At 43.0% G+C, this 19,383-nt stretch overlaps 1 protein-coding gene across 1 annotated transcript in view; it reads right to left on the bottom strand.

Moving 5' to 3' along the window:
- Window positions 1-19,383, bottom strand: part of LOC101848762 — a 42,278-nt gene that overhangs the window by 13,794 nt on the left and 9,101 nt on the right. Inside the window, exons 8-19 of the mRNA XM_035970913.1 lie at window positions 18,814-19,019; window positions 17,933-18,136; window positions 15,141-15,287; window positions 12,482-12,664; window positions 11,329-11,465; window positions 10,351-10,487; window positions 6,634-9,777; window positions 5,928-6,042; window positions 5,358-5,517; window positions 2,771-2,867; window positions 1,879-1,993; window positions 1-125 (exon numbers count right to left, since the gene is read on the bottom strand). The exon at window positions 1-125 is cut by the window's left edge and continues 30 nt beyond it. Of these exons, the coding sequence (XP_035826806.1) occupies window positions 1-125; window positions 1,879-1,993; window positions 2,771-2,867; window positions 5,358-5,517; window positions 5,928-6,042; window positions 6,634-9,777; window positions 10,351-10,487; window positions 11,329-11,465; window positions 12,482-12,664; window positions 15,141-15,287; window positions 17,933-18,136; window positions 18,814-19,019 (4,770 nt within the window). The remainder of the gene's footprint in view (window positions 126-1,878; window positions 1,994-2,770; window positions 2,868-5,357; window positions 5,518-5,927; window positions 6,043-6,633; window positions 9,778-10,350; window positions 10,488-11,328; window positions 11,466-12,481; window positions 12,665-15,140; window positions 15,288-17,932; window positions 18,137-18,813; window positions 19,020-19,383) is intronic.

Here is a 19,383-nt window from a genome sequence, read left to right on the forward strand (position 1 = left end):
CTTGGTTGATAGGCACTGGAGCCTGTGTGGTTTTGGTGAAGTCACACTTGTACGTCTGACAACACGCGTTGTTGGGGTCAGGGATGAGCACGCACTGCGGTGGGAGGTTGCTCAGATTGGGGCAGCTATGGGGAGGAGGGTAATAGTTGGAAACTTTTATCACATCATGTCTCGGAGCGTTAGGACGGTCAAAAACAAGATGCCCCCTGTTTTTAGAAGACATAACTACTGCGACCTCATTGTGACTCCCATGGTGAACCTGCATGTTGTGCAATGGGTTGAATAGTTCTGAATGGTTTTGGGGGTGGGGGGTATCTAGGGGGGGGGGGGATAATTGTACCTGAAGAAAACATACAAAGCTACATTATGGAATGACAGTATGGTATAATGCAAAATGGTTTGGTGAGGCTTTTAACTCTCTTTCAATACTGTCAGGTTATCAAGTTGCAGGTTTAAAATCTTTCTCCAACTGGACAGAATCGAATGGGAGGAGAGCCATGAAAGTTCATTTACACTTACCCACACTTTTTGGATCTCAAGCGAACTGGGGGATATAAATTGTCGGCTCCTTAACCAATTACCGTGCGCAACTACCTTGACGGGAGGACGCTACTTATACGCCATCAATCTATATCAAAAGCTCGAGGAGCATCTATGCCTCCTACCTGTCTTTTCAATTTGTGTCAGTTTGATCAAGGTCCCAGTGTAGCAAAAAGAAAGAACAACTCTCACAACGTCACAATGTTACTTTCCTGTTTTAGTCTTTTAGGTCTAAAGCACTGGAGTTCGAGATGTACCGTATAGGCGCTTCGCCTTTGCTCACTGAAGTTATGAATTCGATTCCAGAGCGAAGAAGGTTTTCTTTCATAGAGTGTCTTCGTCAAACCTGCTGCGACGCAGTATCCCATTCAGCCGAGGATGGCCCTGACAGGAAGGTTAACCCTATCCGTTCGTCGTGTTTTACTATCGTATCCATACGACGTGGGGAACTCTGTGCCACCACTTTCCAAAGAGGAAATTTACTCGTTAATCCGATCCGTAGGTTTTGCATAGCAGTCTGTCAAAATGATTTTTTTGATAAATACTAAAAGTTTCAAAGAGATCTTCGCACTAGACGTATTCTAAAATGTGAAGAATACAATCCCTGGAGTACAAAATGACCCCAGGGCGTACGGATCCCGCCTCCAGTTCTAATTATCGTTTCAGATGAAGGCTCAAGACCAGAAATTCTCTCCAGAATCGCGCAAAAACAGCTGCGCTGTCAAAACTGAAGCCTATTTTATAGGTACAGAAACATCACGCACAACTTAAAATCAGACTAATGCGCTCACAGGTCATTCTAATATTTTTATACGCATGCGAGTCGTTGACACTAACAGCAGAATTAGAGAAAAAGATTCAGACCACAGAGATGAGATGTTACCGCAGACTCCTTGACATCTCGTACAAAGACCATGTTTCTTAATGCTGAGGTACAAAAGAGAATCATCAACGCAGTGGGGCAGTATGAAGATCTACTGACCACAGTGAAGAGACGAAATTTAAAATGGTATGCGCATGTCACAAGATCCATAGGACTTGCCAAAACAATCCTGCAAGGAACCGTACAAGGAAAGAGAAAGAGAGAAGGGCAGAGAAGGAGATGGGATGACAAGATTACCGAGTGGACGGGAAAGACGATGGGTGACAGTCTGAGGAAAGCAGAGGACAAAAATAGATGGCGAGAGCTGGTTTTCAGATGCAGTGGTGCCCCCACGGTTGCCCCAACCACGGGATAGAAGAAGAAGAAGAGGATGTTCTAACTAGTGTCGGGGGAGCGTAATAGAACTATCATTGCAATTTGACAGGAACTTAATGCTCTGGCAGAAACAAACTCACATGTCGGTGCATCTGTAGTTTCCAGTTGTGCCGTCCAAGCACTCGCAGTTGAAGTCACATCCGTCCTTCCACTTGGCTCCTTGCGTGTACAGCGTTCCTTTGTAGACACAGCCGGCTGAGAAAAAGACGAGGATTGAGTGAGTGTAGGACGTGAACTTCTGAATTCCAAGTGTTTGTGTGTGTGTGTGTGTTGGGGGGGTACGCGTGTGTGCACATTCGCTCGCATGTGTGCTTGTGTTTATTATCTGTGTATTCTTATGCGTGGGTGTGCATGTGTATGTGTGTGTTTGTTTGTGTGTGTGTGGTTTTTTGTGTTTGTGCATGTCAGTATGTGAGTGAGTGTGTGCGAGTACGTGCGTGTGTGTGTGCATGTGCGTGTGCATGTGAGTGAGTGCATATTCGTATGCATGTTCGTATGTTTCTGCGTATGAGAGTGCATGTTTGCCTGTGTGTGTAAGTGTGTGTTTGCGTGTATGTATGAGCCTGAATGTAAACTTGTATGTGTGTCTCTCTATGAGTGTATACTTATGTGTCTCTGAAAAAATTACCCTGTTTCAACTCTGTGACGTCCAAGCACACACACACACACACACACACACATACACACACACACACACACATACACACACACACACACACACAAACACACAAACACACACACACACAAACATACCACACAAGCATTTCTCTCTATCCATCTCTTACTCTCTCTCTCTCTCCCTCTCTCTCTCTCTCTCTCTCTCTCTCTCTCTTTCTCTCTATTAAACACACACATAGACACTCACACACACACACATAAATGCTCACTTATACACATATAAATGCAAACACACATACACACATAAACGCATACACATATACAAACACACGCGTGCACACACACATCACTTACTCCTAGTGCCAGTCATGGGAGCAGAGGATCCTGAAGGTAAAACGTTAACGGGCAGTCCGCCTGAGCCGGTCATAGTGCCTCCCGTGCCTGTAGGCACCTGTTTGGGATGGGGGAGAGGGGGGAGATCCAATGGAATGTAGATGGAACAGTCGTTGTTTTACGACCCCATCCCTTGACACTACGTTACCTAAGTATTAAAAGATTTTATTTGATATTTTTGGCCGCTTTGAGTTATTAACTCCATGAGGTGAGAAATCAAATGCTATATCTGCTCTCTCAAAATCGTAGGGTTATTCAAGTCGCTTTCAAGATTTTCAAAGAACTGCATTCCAAAAAGCTTGAAATATTGTGAAACTCAATTTTTTTTTACCTCAAATTTCCCACAACTAGGTACTGAGTAGAGAAAACGTTATAACTTTTGAGGTAGAGACTAGATTGATCATTTAAGAGGCAGCCTGCTTCAAGCCTATCTGTCTGGGCCATAACGTATTCAGAAGATTACAACGTTCCAGCAGATAGACGGAGATCAAAATAGTCATCATCCTCATCACAAAGTGCAAATTTTGAAACAGACATCGACGATGATGGTTCGCCTTTCAGTTCTCCGCTCGTATGCTCTCAAAACCATTATTGTCCTGGCTTTTCCCCGTCACCCATCTGTTGAGGTTTTCCAAGTATGTTGCTGTGGGTCTGCCCCTGTTTCGTGTCGTGCTTTCTGTTGTTGTTGGGGTTTTTTTCAATGAGAGAAAGCTGTTCAATATTTTTATATTGATTCAAGTGCATTATACTGTTTTTATTAATGAGTTGTCACATGGGCTTCTTTTAGTAATGCCTCATTTGATTTCTTACTTTTCCATGAAGTGTATAACAGTCTATCATGAAACCACCTTTCTGTTTCTCCTGTTTTATTTTCCCCGTTTTTGAGGCAATTGTCCAAACTTCACAGAAGGGTTGACAAGACACAGCCTTTTAGAACTCTTATGTTTGTAGTCATTGAAATCTTTCTATCATTTTTTTTCCGGATTAGACTCTTTTATTGAAACTCTGTTTAGCAACCAGTGTTCAAGAAAACCATGTTGGGAATTCGAATTTGTATAGTTTTTACCATAGCTGAGCACGATACCAACGGTGCCTACTAAAGCGCCAAGAGTATCTAGATAATATAGTGTTCACGGATAAATATAATATTAAATCGGCACCCCCCCCCCCCCGGAAAAACCCCTAGAGCAAAAACATGAAACAAATAACAAAACCTAAAACAAAAACAAAAAGCTACAAACACAACAACAGAAGAGAAAATCCAGACATTTGCAGACTCACTAAGCTAGAGGTTCAGGAATACTAGATTCTATGTACAAGTGAAAAACTTCTTTCGTCAAACTGAAAGGCGTGAACTGTCGAACATGTCCAACTCCTCTTAGCTGAAGAAAGCAAGGACGAACCAAATGCTTGGGGAATAGTGGTGGGCGGCATATCGAAAACAATATATCGATATATCGATATTTCTACACATATCGATATCGTATCTAACCAGTGAGAAAAATATCGATATTTCGATATTTTAATATGCCCACCACCCAGCACTGCATTTCCAGGAATCAGCAGATGTTCTCCCTACATTAAAACACAAAAAATATTGTTTTTAAAATAAATTAATTTACACAAATTATTATTATTATTTTAAAAGAAAAAAGCCGTGTTTCGCGCAGCGATTTTTTGAAAATACGACTAGACTCGATAATTATTAATACATTTGTGGTGGAATTTTCATTTATCGATAATAATTTTGTATTATCGAAAAATATCGATATATCGATATTTCATGTAAAAAATACCGATATCTTATCAAATTCGATATTGCTGATATCTCCAAAGATCATGCATAACAAGATAGTTCACTCCTCTCTTTGAGCGAATTAAAAGAGTGTCCTCAAAATTCGGTGGCACCCTCTTCGAAAAAATGCGGACTTTGCGATCAGAGTTACATTCCTTGAGTGAAAAACAATAACAGGGATATTTAACAAACTGTGCTATTCCTAGTCTTCTTCTGGAGAAACGAAAGAGAGCTTCAAAACAAAGGCTGCGGCGCCATCTGAAGCAATGCGAAGACTTCGGCGGACGCGGCTGAGTAAACTATCTTGTTATGTATGATCTTTGATATCGCCCATCACTATTGGGGAATCCCACAGATACAAGCATCATTAGAGCTCTCATGAATCACCCATAACTTCTCCGTCACTTCAAAGAAACCGTATTTCTTCTATCGGAATTGTAAGTTTAGAAAAGTGCAGATGAAACTAATAGAACAAAGTTTGAACCCCCCCCACCCCCTTTTAAAGCAGTTATAAAGGGCAGCCAAAATTATCATTTTCTGTCAGCGAGACATCGGGAAGGGACAGAAATCCTATATCAAACTGTCTCCACAAGACAAAAAAAACCAAACGTTCTGTGAGCGTGAGAAAGAACATGCCGTGTCAAATGATAAAAAAACCCAACAAGCCAAAACCGTCCGGTGATGGCTGTCGTGTTCAAGGGCGACAGCTAGAAAAAAATGAAACAACTACTGAATATGCGAAACTATTCGTACCTGGGCTGGTGAGTAGCCAGTGGATCCCTGTCCGTATGTGGGCACCACGTTGATAACCTGTCCATTGGGCTGAGTTGGGCAGTCTGGGAACTTGCAGCAAACGTCATTGGGGTTGTCCTTGAGGGTGCAGCGGGGATCCAGGCTCTGGAAAGTGGGACATCTATGGAACGGGAAACATCGCATTATTATTTACGTGTTTTCTGGAACTTATAATGCCGCAGGAGGGTCAGCGACAAAACCTCAAACTCAGCCGACTTGATTTTTTAAAATAATATAAATACAAAACAAATCGAAAAAGATAATATGGGCGCTTGCAAAACAGATCAGGTCAAATAGATTTGTGGCACTTAATGGAGGATAACAAGCAACTGTTAGTTCTCTAGTTCTATCTTGAAAACACGGAAGGAAGGGACATGCGAAAGTGACAGTAAAATCCCAAAAGGACATTGTAAATTCTAAGCGATTTTCGGAACAATGGAGTGTTGGGGAGAAATCCCTATAATTATAAGGTCGTAGTTAGAAAAACAAAACAAAGAAAAAAAAACTAAAACCTTATCGTCGTTGCCTCACCTAGGAGAACATCTGTATTGTCCTGTCTTGCCGTTTTCACAAACACATGTAGATTTACATCCGTCAGACCACCTCTGACCCTGTTGGTACAACACTCCATTGTATACACAGCCGTCTGAAAAAGAATACAGAAAATGTCGTATAAAATCGATATTATGCTTAACTGCCGGACATATGTCTTCGTCTTTCATACTAACATTTTGTATAGATCGTGCGTTTGTTCTAAAAGGGTGCTTTTAGAAGGTGCCTTTTGTCCTCTATAATTAATAGGATTAATAATTTGGCTACGTTATTGTCTTTCCAACAGAATATTGTACTCAGAGCAAATGTTTTCACTTTTTTCCATAAAGTCAAACGCCCTTTGGAAATAATATCAATGTTTTCTAGGCAACACTAGACAATGCAGAAAAAGCTATACTCTGTGTTTCCAAAATTATGCTACTTATTTTCCTGAAAAGTAACATTGCTAACATAAAACATACAAAGAGGGACTAAAAGATCACTTTAGCTTGCAATACTATCGAAAGAAGAAGCACCCGACAATAAGTATATCATTTTTATAAAAAAATTAAAAATGTTTTTTCGGGTGTGACGTCGTGACTACCCACGTATTGACTCCACTGTAAGTGGAGGCCCCAGATATGCGTAATGGGTTAAGTAATCTGCGAATGGAGACCTCAACTATTCCTTTATCCAATCATCTTACCTAGTTTAGGTGGGATGACCACTTGTCCTCCGTTTGGATTTGGAGACTGTCCTGGTGCCAAAGTTGGGAATGGAGCTTGACCAGGGGCATACGTTTGACCAGGTGCTGGAGTAGGGAACGGAGCTTGGCCAGGGGCATAAGTTTGTCCAGGAGCCAAAGTCGGGTATGGGTTCCTTCCAGGGGCGTATGTCTGTCCAGGTGCCAAAGTGGGGTACGGATTTTGTCCAGGGGCATACGTTTGTCCAGGAGCCAGTGTGGGGAAAGGGTACTGACCAGGCGCATATGTCTGACCCGGTGCTAGGGTGGCATACGGATTCTTTCCTGGGGCCCATGTCTGTCCAGGCTGCAGAGTGGGAATGGGCTTTTGTCCCGGTGCAAGTGTCTGGCCCGGTACCGGTGGTGGGTATGGATAAATGCCAGGAGGATATGTTTTACCTGGAGCGAGTGTTGGGTACTTTCCTGGGGCGTATGTCTGTCCTGGGGCCGGGGTCAGATAAGGGTAAGGAGCATATGTCTGTCCTGGAGCTGGCGTTGGGAAAGGGTATTTTGTAGGACCAGGGTTGTTTTGTCCTGGTACAAGGGGTGCATATGGATTCTTTCCTGGGGCCCATGTTTGTCCTGGCTGCAAAGTGGGAATGGGCTTTTGCCCCGGTGCAAGTGTCTGGCCTGGAACCAATGGTGGGTATGGATAAATGCCTGGAGGGTAAGTCTGTCCTGGAGCGAGTGTTGGATATTTTCCGGGGGCGTATGTCTGTCCTGGGGCTGGGGTCAGATAGGGATACGGAGCATATGTCTGCCCTGGAGCTGGCGTAGGGTAAGGGTTTTGTCCTGGTACAAGGGTGGCATATGGATTCTTTCCTGGGGCCCATGTTTGTCCTGGCTGCAAAGTGGGAATGGGCTTTTGTCCCGGTGCAAGTGTCTGGCCTGGAACCAATGGTGGGTATGGATAAATGCCTGGAGGGTAAGTCTGTCCTGGAGCGAGTGTTGGATATTTTCCGGGGGCGTATGTCTGTCCTGGGGCTGGGGTCAGATAGGGATATGGAGCATATGTCTGTCCCGGAGCTGGCGTTGGGTACTGTGAGCCGGCCGGACGTGGGTTTGGAGCTGGGTACGGTTGAGGTACAGCTCCCATAGTATTGGGCACGGTCTGAGAGCCAGTAAAGGTTCCTGGGGTGTTACACTGAAGACCTTTGCAACACTGGCCGGGAACGTCCTGTAGAGTACAGCCGCTGGGCAAGTTAAGGTATTTTGGACATCTGTCATCGCAACGGAAGTAGCCGAAAGCAGCATTGTCACAGACGCAGATCTTATCGCAGCCATCGTACCAAGCATCGCCTTGTTTATAAGCTTGTCCCTTGTACACGCAAACGTCATTGGGGCTTGGAACACCAGTCTGGTTACAGAAGCCACAGAATTTTCTGCAGTTGTCCATGGCGAAAGGACGGTAGTTCATGTCTGTGCAGAGGCCTGATTGATATGTTTTGCAGTCTGGGTTCTTATCAATACAAGGGGGAGGTGTGGTCATCATTCCGTTGACTCCAGGACCACTCGGGTTGCCTTTCCCTGTAAAGGTTCCGACTTGTGTTGAGAACTCACAGTGAGGTTTCTCGCAACATTCGCCTGGTGGTTTCACCAATTTGCAGTAGCTTGGCAGGTTTCCATAATGGGCACACTTGCTTTGGCAATTGTATAGTCCCACACCGGCGTCCTCACATATGCACTCCAAGTCACATCCAACAGTCCAAACTTGACTCTGGTAATATTTACTGCCTCCATAGACGCAGACTTTGTTGCCATTGAGGTCACTGACGTTTTGTCCTGTCTTGGTTGTATAGGTTGCGTCAAAGTTACATACTGGCTCTAGGCAGCACTGTCCTTGCTTTTGCACAAGTGTGCACTTTGTTGGGAGGTTGTAGTAGGTGGGGCATTTGTTGTAACAATCGTACTTTCCAGTACTGGCATCTGTGCACTCACATTGGTATGCACAGCCGTCGTCCCATTTATCACCCTGTGAGTATTGCTTGCCTTTGTAAAAGCACTTGTTGAAGTAGCCTCCGGTCTGAGCACTAGGCGCACAATATCCGCAATACTTCCGGCAGTTGTCCATGGCCCAGCTTTTGTATGTTCCCACGCAGGACGTTACGTCATAGTTGGGGCAATCTGGTAGCTTGTCAACACAGGGAGGTGGGATAGTCGGTACAGACGTGGTGCAAAATCCACACGTCAGCTGGCAGTTCTTCTGGGCCCAGTCTTTGTAGTTCGTGCAGGAGTCAGCGCCGTACTTATTACAGTCATTGATTTGATCCTTGCACGGGTCGGGGGCCGGTGTCATCTTAGGTGCCTGTGTAGGAATATATGGAGGCAGGGTCGGTGGGATAGCCTGACACGTCTGCTGCTGGAAAGCTCCCTTGATGGCAGAGAGTTTGCTGAAGTCGTCCACCATCAGGACGTGAGAGTTGTCCGGGTCTGTAGCCATTTCGTTTAGCTCTGTCTTGGAAATGCCTTTTCCAACACCCACACTGAACACATTGATACCATGGTCTCTTGCCAGCTTTGCCGCAGCCTTCGTTTCATCTGGCTTGTTGGAGCGGCCGTCTGTGACGATGACAGCAATGTTTGGCACTCCGGGTCGGTCTCCGTTACTCTGCTTGAACATATTCTGGTCCAAGTAGGTGATAGCATCTCCCGTATTGGTTCCACCACGCTGGAACTTAATGTTGCTGATGGCGTTCTGCAAGGAGGTCTTATCGTTATACTTGTTCAGGTTGAACTCATTATACGGACGGCTGCTGAACTTCTCGACACCTACGCGGATCTTGTTTTGACCAATGTCCAGATCTTGGACCAGGGTGTTGACAAAGTTTAAGAGCAACTTGAAGTTTGAGTTACCAACGCTGCCGGATGAATCGAGCAGGAAAACAATATCGGCTTGACTGCCGCATGTTTTCTGGTTTGGTGGCGGGTTCTGGCTAGGCTGAGGCTTTGCTGCACCACAGGCTTTTGTGGCGATGTAGCCCTGAAGTCCCTTGAGGGCGTCGAATGAGGAAGCTTTGTATACATTCTGGCTGTCTGGATCAGTGGCAATGGCGTTCAATTCACTGTCGTCCACACCTGCTCCAACTCCAATAGCCAGCATTGTGATACCTGAAAACAGATGCAGTATCGTTTATGAAATACGGACAGTCAAATGGATAGAAGGTCAAAGGTGTATTACAAACATTTGATTGAAAGCCCCCAAAAAGACAAATTGTGGGGACTGCACTCTCCTCGAGATTTTAGAAGAAGAGCAAGTCGACAAATATATTAACAAAGTCATTTGACATTGATTCTCCAACGATACATTTTGACGCAGAAGAGACAGAGTCACTGAATACAAACAGGCAAAGTAACTCTTCGAAAGTAAATAAAGACGGAAAAAGCTCATATTTTCACGGGAGTAACAATTTTTGTTTGTTTGCTTATTTTAGTGTATGTTTAATTTCACTACCCGTTTGGGCCAAGGGTTCAGCTGGCATTGGATGTAATATATTCAATGGCCACCTCTAATGGGATGACGTTAGTTGAGCTGAAAGCCATGGGACTTAAACAGTTCAATTTCAAATGATTCGAACCTGGACGTCCACACAGCAGCCCAATACCTTACAGTGCGATCATGAGATGATTTTCGTCCAGCATAGAGTTAAGCACAAGTCAGATGGATGCCATTGGGTCACTTACCAGCCTTCCTGGCTTTCTCTGCCTCAGCGATCGTTGCCTGCTTGTTGTTGGATCTGCCGTCAGTGACGACGATAGCGATCTTAGGCACGTTAGCTCGGTGTCCTGCGGCAGCAGTGAACGACTCACGGGTCATGTGGCTGAGGCAAACACAAGGAGAATGCATTCTTAACCGTTTTGACACAGAATGTTTGCATGTACATTTATCTCTAAAGGTCTATCGTATTTCTAGTTGTGGGGTTTTTGGGGGGTAATTTTATACACTAGTGTTTGTACCATTTTGGACTTATCTTGAGACGCACAATTTTTCTTTTATGTAGTAATAATTTACGTCCTAGCAAAGTTAAACATTAAAAATAAGGTCTTAAAACAGTCATCCCTCCCCTTTCCAAAGAAAGACCACATAATGTGGAAACCGACAAACGGAGAGACATAATTTAACAATAAATAATATATTAACCTTCATAAATTTTAAGGGGACATAAAGTTAACATCAAGTACATCAAAACAGGAAAGAAAAGAAAACTGATCCAAGATCGTGAATACACAGAGAGATGAGATATTTTTTAACACGATTGTCTCTGATCGCATTTGACCTTTCGCCTCCCAATTCAAATCTAGGTTATCATAAGTAGTGCTTCGCTACAAGATTTTATTTTTGAACTCAAAACTGATAAATAATACACTGGTTTAAAACAAGAAAAGAAAATCACGAGGGGGGGGGGGGTGGTTTAAGTGCCAAACTATAGCAGGAGTTCCGTATTTAGTAAAGCAATGTATTGGTCTTGACAGCTAAAAAGAAGCAGTCACTGAGACAAGAAAACAAAAAATCCTTTTCTCTAGAAACGAACCATTGGACTACGCATAATCTATCTCTTATAATATTAAAGTGAAAGTTAGGGGCAAACTTTCAAACAACAATGTCTGAGACTTCGGTTTAAGCGTAACTTGGTCCTGCTTTTTACTCTCTTTTTGTTTTACCCAATAGCATCCCCAGTGTTGGTTCCTCCTCCGCTGTAGTGGATATTCTTGACGGCGCTCAAAAGACTTGGCTTGCTTAGGTGGTCTTTGAGGTGGAAGTCAGTGCCGAAACTTGTAGAGAATGTGTCCACACCAACCTAAGAAGTTTCAAGCATCGATTCTTTTCTGAGAACTTATTATCAGCATGTTTCAGTTCATTGTTAAACGATTTTGCCCCAGGTATTAAGCTACATAAATCGTTCGTTACGTCTTTCTCGTTGCAACTACTGCAGGTTTCGCTGCGGTTGTTGTTGCTTTTGTTGTGGTTGTTGTTGTTGTTGTTGTTGTTGTTGTTGTTGTTATGGATGTCGCTATTGTTGTGATTGTAGTTGTTGTTGTGGTTGTGGTTGCTGTTGTGGTTGCTATTGTTATTGTTGTTGTTGCTGTTGTTGTTGTGGGAAAAAAGGGATAATTGGTAGGAGACTATGGTCTTGAAGCACAATAACTGCTATATTTCATAAATTAAAAAAAATTGGAAATGAGGATTTAACCTGAATGAAAATCAAAACGTGGTTGAAATATCTTCAAAAACTTGGCTCCCATATGACTGGTAACAAACTAAATGACAAGATCAAAACTCGCATTTTATAACTTGACAGATAAATTCTTTTTTTTTTATTTGTAAAGGTCACCAATAACTATGAGTCATTTCATAAAACTAAGAAAGAGTTGAAGAAAATGTATTTATTTATTTTGTTATACCGGTACCATATACTTTCAAATAATGGTAAAACTCTTTGGATTTTATTTGAGTTGCTTTCGTTGAGTATACGTTATATTTGAACTGTTGTAGATTGTACTATATAGTCTAATGACATCGAAAAAAGTAAACCGCTATGAATATCCCCGAACTGAACAAGTGGATTGAGAATTTTTCCTCCGTGAATGCTCGCTGAAGCATAATATGTCCTGCTCTTTTTAGCTCTACAACAAGGATTGATTAGCATATCGCTATTTTCTTGCTTGCTTACATATTTAGTTATTGTTTTTGTTATGTTTGTTTTATAGTTTGTATCCTTTGTTTGCTTGTTGTTGTTATTTCTGGAGGAGGGGTAAAGGGTGGGTTTGGGTTGTCATAACAATACATAAAATGAAATAGGAAATAGGAACTTACCTGTACGTCATTAGGTCCAATAGTGAAGTCATTGGCCACGTTTTGTACGAAAGACAACATCTTGTCGAAGTTTGACTGTCCCACGCTGCCAGACTCATCCAGCAAGAAAACAATGTCAGCTTGGCCTCCACAGGTGGCAGGAGGAGGGGTGGCAGCCTTCATGGTCGGCTTCACTTCACACGCCTAGATAGTGCAAACAGGGGAAAATATATGAGAGGGGGAAAAGATGCTCGAGTGTATAAGTTTAAGGGCAATTTTATTTGTTTTTGTCCCTGTTTGAAAAAAACACAACCAAACCAAAGAATGTGTAATAACCAGATGACCGTAGAATATATCTGAACTAAAGCTCTTTCATGTATTCTTGACGAAAGGAAGGAGCAGCTACGGGTATATCCAGATTGCATTGATGCTAGCCCGTCTAACTTACGATCAATTACTACAATAAGATACATTTGTGTTACAGATTTGCGTCCCTATTTGCACCCACTGTGCGTTCTTCCATCGAAGTTCTTTCCCCCCAGATTTTGTCATCAAGGCGTATAGACAAGATGTCAGACCAAAGCCACTTATTCTGCTACGTAAATTGATATTTCTCCTCATTAGCGAATAGATGATGGGCACCAGTGACAAACTTTACGTTCGCACGATATCCATATCGCTTCTGTTTGTCATCGATACGTGCGATACTGACATTGTTTATACATAGCAAACGATCGTGTCAGTACACCTCGCTGATGAGTTATGCACACATCACAGTTTTCGTTGCAAGCAGAATATTATGTGTGAACGATTTCCAAACGTTTTCGTTTTCTTTTAACCGAATATCTTGTCGTCTGTGGTAATTATTGTATCCTTGATATGCAGGATCGAAGAGGCTCGCCTTCTGAATATCTACAACAAATGATCACAGCTGTCCGTCTTAGTCAGTCAGCCGCCTCTCACAATGCGATATACTATGTTCTGGGGAGGCCATTGAGAATGAACAGAGATTGTAAATTTTGATAGTATGCTGTCCAGCCTGCAGAGCGCCACTTCGCTGCCATTGGGAGCTTTACGTCACAGCTTAGCGGGGGGGGGGGGGGGGGGGGGGGGCAGCGGTGACCAGAGGCGAAGCGTCTATATAATCAAATAATCACTGCTTCCCTTCCTAATTTTGAAATATTATCGCAGTCAAATTCACCGATAGACGTAAACCTCACAAATTAAATGTAAAAAGACGTTCATAATCACCAATGAACAATAGACTATGCCTAACCTTCAAAACCGTTTCATTGCCACAGAAATAGCCTGTTCGCCCCTATCGGGCCACTCCATAAGCAGTCACAAGCTTTGATTAAGTAAGCTTACAGTGAGGCTGGAAGAGTCAACCAATGGATTTGAAGGGAACATGTGCATAGCAGTCAGAACTGTTTCATTGTCGCATATACCTTGTTCACCCCTTTCGGGCCACACTTATAAGCACCCAGACACGCTGATTATCTAAGCGAACTATTACACTGGTCGAGTCTACCTCACAGATGTGAGGGGAACTAACTCCTAATAATCCTTTGACTCCTGCTACTACACTGCTAGTGCTTGTTTTTTTCCTCGACTTTTTAACGTCCTATAATCAGATCGTGACCTCAATTATGACAGCGGCTCCTGGCCGCGAAAAGCTAGACAAAACACAGCCAAATGTGAAATAAAAAATTGATAGTTGGCGTGCTCTACCAAAGTGTTTCGGCTGTCTGGTATAACATGCCATTGTAGTGCTGACATCTGTGCTTCTTTCCTTGGTGTTCGTGTGTTCAAATCTAAAGTTAAATTTAAGGTTAGTTAGAATAAATACTTAATGAAATACTTTCCCGATTATTTTAGCGGTTGAACAAGCATACAACATGAATTCAGGATTTGTTTTCATTCACAACTCAGAGTTGCCGCCTCCAGTGCCAGTAAGATTCTTGTGACTTGTGTGAGTGTGATATCTCCAGGCCCTATCTGGTCCCATTTCACTTTGATTACCCTCTCAAACAAGTCAGCCTTCGCCCCTGTCGGGTGACATTCTTTCTTACTTTCTTCAGTACTTACTTTGTCTTTTTGCAATCTGCCGACGTGTGGGTAAAGGCGAGTTGTGGAAAACCCACCAACAGGTGTTCGTCACTAAAGTTTGTTGTTTCGTCACTGCCATTCCAAAATCGCCCAAATAAATTTCTGGAGGTCTCCAGATGAAGTCACTATTCGATCAAACACATCAAGGGGCATCTTTCAATGTTACAGTTTTGTTCTGTTTCGATATTTTCTTCATAGTCTTGGATTGAAAAATGACGAGTTCCCATCCAAGTCATCGTTCAAATTTAGACGCTCTCTTTTTCTTCCGTATTCCCAAAACTTCAAAATATGACTTACGGTCTTGTGGAATGACGACTTTAATCTCATTCCACTCTCTATCACTCTTTCTCTCTCTCTCTCTCTCTTTCTCTCTCTCTCTCTCACACACACACACACACACACACACACTCACACACATACACACACACACACACACACACACGCACACACACACACACACACACGAACAAAGCAACTAAAAACTCACAAACTCACATACAACAAGTACAGTTTCGAGTGTCATTAAACTTCAGAAAGACACCCCCCTAAAAAATAGACAAAGAAAGTATACCTTCTGCTGGAGAGATCCCTTGATCTGGTTCAAAGAGTCGAAGTTAGTGACGACAAATACGTGGTCTTTGTCTGGGTCAGAGGCGATAGCGTTGAGCTCGGACTGTTTGGCTCCTCCACCGACACCGATGGAGAAGACTGTAATGCCCTGTGTATCAAAACAGCCACAAAACAGTGTAAGGTGCAGTCATTCAAAACATTAATTTGGGGGGAAAGTGAGAGGCAGAGAGAGAGAGAGAACAAGAGAGAGAAAGAGAAGGAGAGAGAGAGAGAGAGAGAGAGAGAGAGAGAGAGAGAGAGAGAGAGAGAGAAGCAGACAGAAAAATAGATAAAGAGAGGGACAGAGAGAGAGAGAGAGAGAGAGAGAGAGAGAGAGAGAGAGAGAGAGAGAAAAAGGGAGATAAGGGTAGAGAGAAATGGGAAACGGAGAAAGAGAAAGAAAGAGGAGAGAGAGAGAGAGAGAGAGAGAGAGAGAGAGAGAGAGAGAGAGAGAGAGAGAGAGAGAGAGAAAGAGAAGCGGAGAGAGAGAGAAGCGGAGAGAGAGAGAGAGAGAGAGAGAGAGAGAGAGATATAAAAATAGAAAGGGAGGGAAAGAGAGGGGGAGGGGGGTAGAGGAAAGAAGAATAGAGAGAAGCAGAGAAATAGAAAAAAAACGAGACAGCGTGAGATAAATAGAGAGAGATAAAAAGAGAGGGAGTGAGAGCGACAAGGAGAGAGAAAGTGACAGGGAGAGAAAGAAAGAAAGAAAGAGAGAGATGGAGAGAGAGAGAGAGAGAGAGAGAGAGAGAGAGAGAGAGAGAGAGAGAGAGAGAGAGAGAGAGAGAGAATAGGCAAACGTATCGAATAATGTACGGTGTCGGCGTATAGGCTCTTTCCTGTTTACAATTGCGGTTTCGATTTCTTTTTGGTCAGAATTAAAAGAGTAGATGACGTCCCGTTTTTATATTTCACGACGGAAAGCAAGAGCTGGCACGATATTAATATTTTATGATATCAGTAGACTTTCTGTTAAAGACCAGTATCTATACAATACTAGAATAAAATAAGTCTACACCTGTAGACAAAGGTTATTTTAAGCTTCAGACGTTGGTCTCTTCGCCATGAACATTGAAAACTCTTTAACATGATCATAAAGTAGATCTGTCAGTTAATTGGTTAAAAAGACAAATGAAACAAACAAACAAACAAACAAACACACATAAACGAATCAATTAACAGACAAACAGACACAAGGGACAATAAACAACCTTTCACCCCACCTCGGCAGTGCTACTAACTGAAGTGCCTTTAGGTCATTCCTAAACTGGGGGATATTAACATGTTCTTATGCATAGTAGAATTGTAAATGGGCTGATTTATCAAGGTCATGCTCATACTGTGCCGGAACAACAAAGGGGGAACTGCTACTTTTCCTTTACTCATCCTTACTCTAGTCATCTTAACCTTTACTTCTTTTGTATGTTTGTCAATATCTTGTGAACTGCTATTTCTGGGGTGCCTTAATCCTATTATTACGCCAAGGGGTCATTCTGTACCTCCGGGGCTGTATTCTTCACTTCTAGTACGAAGATCTCTTTGAAACTTTCAGTATTTCTCAAAAAATCATTTTGACAGACTGATATGCAAAGCGTACGGATCGGATTAACGAGTAAATTTCCTCTTTGAAAGTGGTGGCACCAGTGGCGGTGGGTGGACCAAAACTTGGGTGGGGCTTAGATTGCTTCCAGTTCTCTACCACTAAATAGCAAGCAATAAGAATTAAACAGTGATGATTTTTTTATACTCACGATGAGCCACGTCAGTTTGAGAACCATTCAAACGAGAAGAGTTGCCTTTGTTTTCCGTCTCTTTGTTCTTAGTTAAATTTTTGTTGATGGTGAGGACGAAGCTGATTCACCTCCAAATTTCCTCTAATTAGTTTTCATGTGATGAAAAAGTTGCCTTACAAGTTGTTCGACCTGATTTATAACTTTTAAATATCAGCGGCACGAACACAAACATGAACACACAGCACTTTAAACATAATACTTCTTTGAGCTGGATTAGGCCGTGTAGTCGAGAAAGTGGGACGCACCCAACAAAGAACCAATGCGCGCATAGGTATCTGTGTCAGTGGGGGAAAGTGTGTCGTAAACTTTCACCCCGTAGTCAGGGCTAGGAGAGCGTGAGCCCTCGGTACAGTGTTATTTTTTCCCAGTCTTCTACCTTTTTACAAGAAGATTTCATTAAGGACGGACTGTGGGAAAAGGGCTCGTCTTTGCTGAGCCCTAAAGACATTTGATTGGCTGCTGGGTTACAATAGTTGTAAGCGGTGACAACAGTGATTGGATAAGCGAGCAAGCCGCCAAGTTGATCACTCTGTGTTCTTTGCGTGCGGTCATAACGGTTTCAACTGCTTATTTCATTATGGAGAAACTTTCATTTGCTTTGGGATAGAGTTGGGGGTGGTGGATGGGGAAGGGTTAGGGGCTCAAGCCCGTGAGCCCTTCACTACCCACCGTCACTGGGTGGCACAACGTACGGATATGGTTAATAGCCGAAGCAGACTTTGTGCTGTTGAGGCAAGAGAGGTGAGCAGAGTAAACCTGGTTCCTCGTTTGGACTTCTCTATTGACCTCCACCCCTTGGCGCTCATATGACCTTTTGCAGTTGTGAGCGTCGTAAAACTTTACTAAAACCAATCAACCAACCAACCAAACAACCAACCAACCAACCAACCAACCAACCAAGAAACAAACAAACAAACAAACAAACAAACTAACTAACTAACTAACTAACTAACTAACAAACAACCTTATCTCTCAGACGTTTGGCCTCAGCTGCCGTGGCGGCGGCGCTCTGGCTCTGTCCGTCAGTGACAACAATAGCGATGTGCGCAGCATTGGGCCGCATGCCGTTGGCGGTGGTGAAGCTAGTGTCAGTGGCGTACTTGAGGGCTTTGTCCGTGTTGGTGCCACCCTTCGTGTAGGTTGTGGCTTTCACTCTGTTGATGATACTCTGTTGTGGACGGGAGGGGAAGGGGGCGGGCGCGTGGGAATTTTTTGGGTAAAAAAGGGAGGGGGCGGTTTGGGGGGGGGGGGGAGAGATTAAAATGTTGGGTATAGAAGAGAGAAGGAACTGTTGGATTGGTGACGACTCAGGTATGCGATTCCCTTTTAGTTGACCTGTCACTGTTTAGTATAGTATCTATCTATCTATCTATCTATCTATCTATCTATCTATCTATCTATCTATCTATCTATCTATCTATCTATCTATCTATCTATCTATCTATCTATCTATCTATCTATCTATCTATCGAATATATTCACCCAATCTTCGTGTTATAGCCTTGAACTACAATAATACCCGCTCATGTAGCATACCAATTTAAACGTATTGATATCATTAATTAATACAGATAAGGCACATTGAAGTCAAATCTTTTAACCATTTTGAAACTCTCTTTTCTTTCATTTAGTACTACAATTTGTCTTTCTTTCCGTTTCTTTTCGGTCTCTTTCTCTCAATCTCCATTTCTTTCCTTCTTTCTTTATTTTACTAGCCTTCTAACGAAGGTTATGTACGGAAACATTTGGCGGTAAAATGGAATAATAGTTACCTGTTTATCAGAACATTAGCTGAAATGGGTTATGTACGAAAACATTTGGCGGGTAAAATGGAATAACAGTTACCTGTTTATCAGAAAATTTGTTGAAATGGAACTGAAGGTAGGGTTTTGTGTCGAAAGTGACCATGCCGATCTGTGTGTCTGCAGGCCCGATCTTTAGACCGTTTACTGTGTTCTCCACAAAGGTCAAGGTCTTCTGGAAGTTGGGTGCAGTCACGGAGCCAGAGGCGTCAACCACGAAGAGGATATCGGCAGGCTGGACACCACATCCTGGACAGTCATTTCAATAGTAAATTTATTATATGTTTTACGCCCACATCAACGCAGTTTACATTTTGGTCAGGTCATAATTTATGATGCAGCACGTCCGGCTAATTAAGAGGGCAATAACGTCCCAGCAGACAGACGGTAAGGTAATACTTGATATTTTTAAAAACCAGAAAACAACCCCCACCCCCTTCCCCCCTCCCCCCCAAAAAAACCCTCACAAAAAAGCGCAAAAACCCAACAACAGCCGAGAGAGAGAGAGAGAGAGAGAGAGAGAGAGAGAGAGAGAGAGAGAGAGAGAGAGAGAGAGAGAGAGAGAGAGAGAGAGAGAGAGAGAGAGAGAGAGAGAGAGAGAGAGATGAACATG

The sequence above is a fragment of the Aplysia californica genome, unplaced genomic scaffold, assembly GCF_000002075.1.
Source record: "Aplysia californica isolate F4 #8 unplaced genomic scaffold, AplCal3.0 scaffold00338, whole genome shotgun sequence".
NCBI lineage: Eukaryota > Metazoa > Mollusca > Gastropoda > Aplysiida > Aplysiidae > Aplysia > Aplysia californica.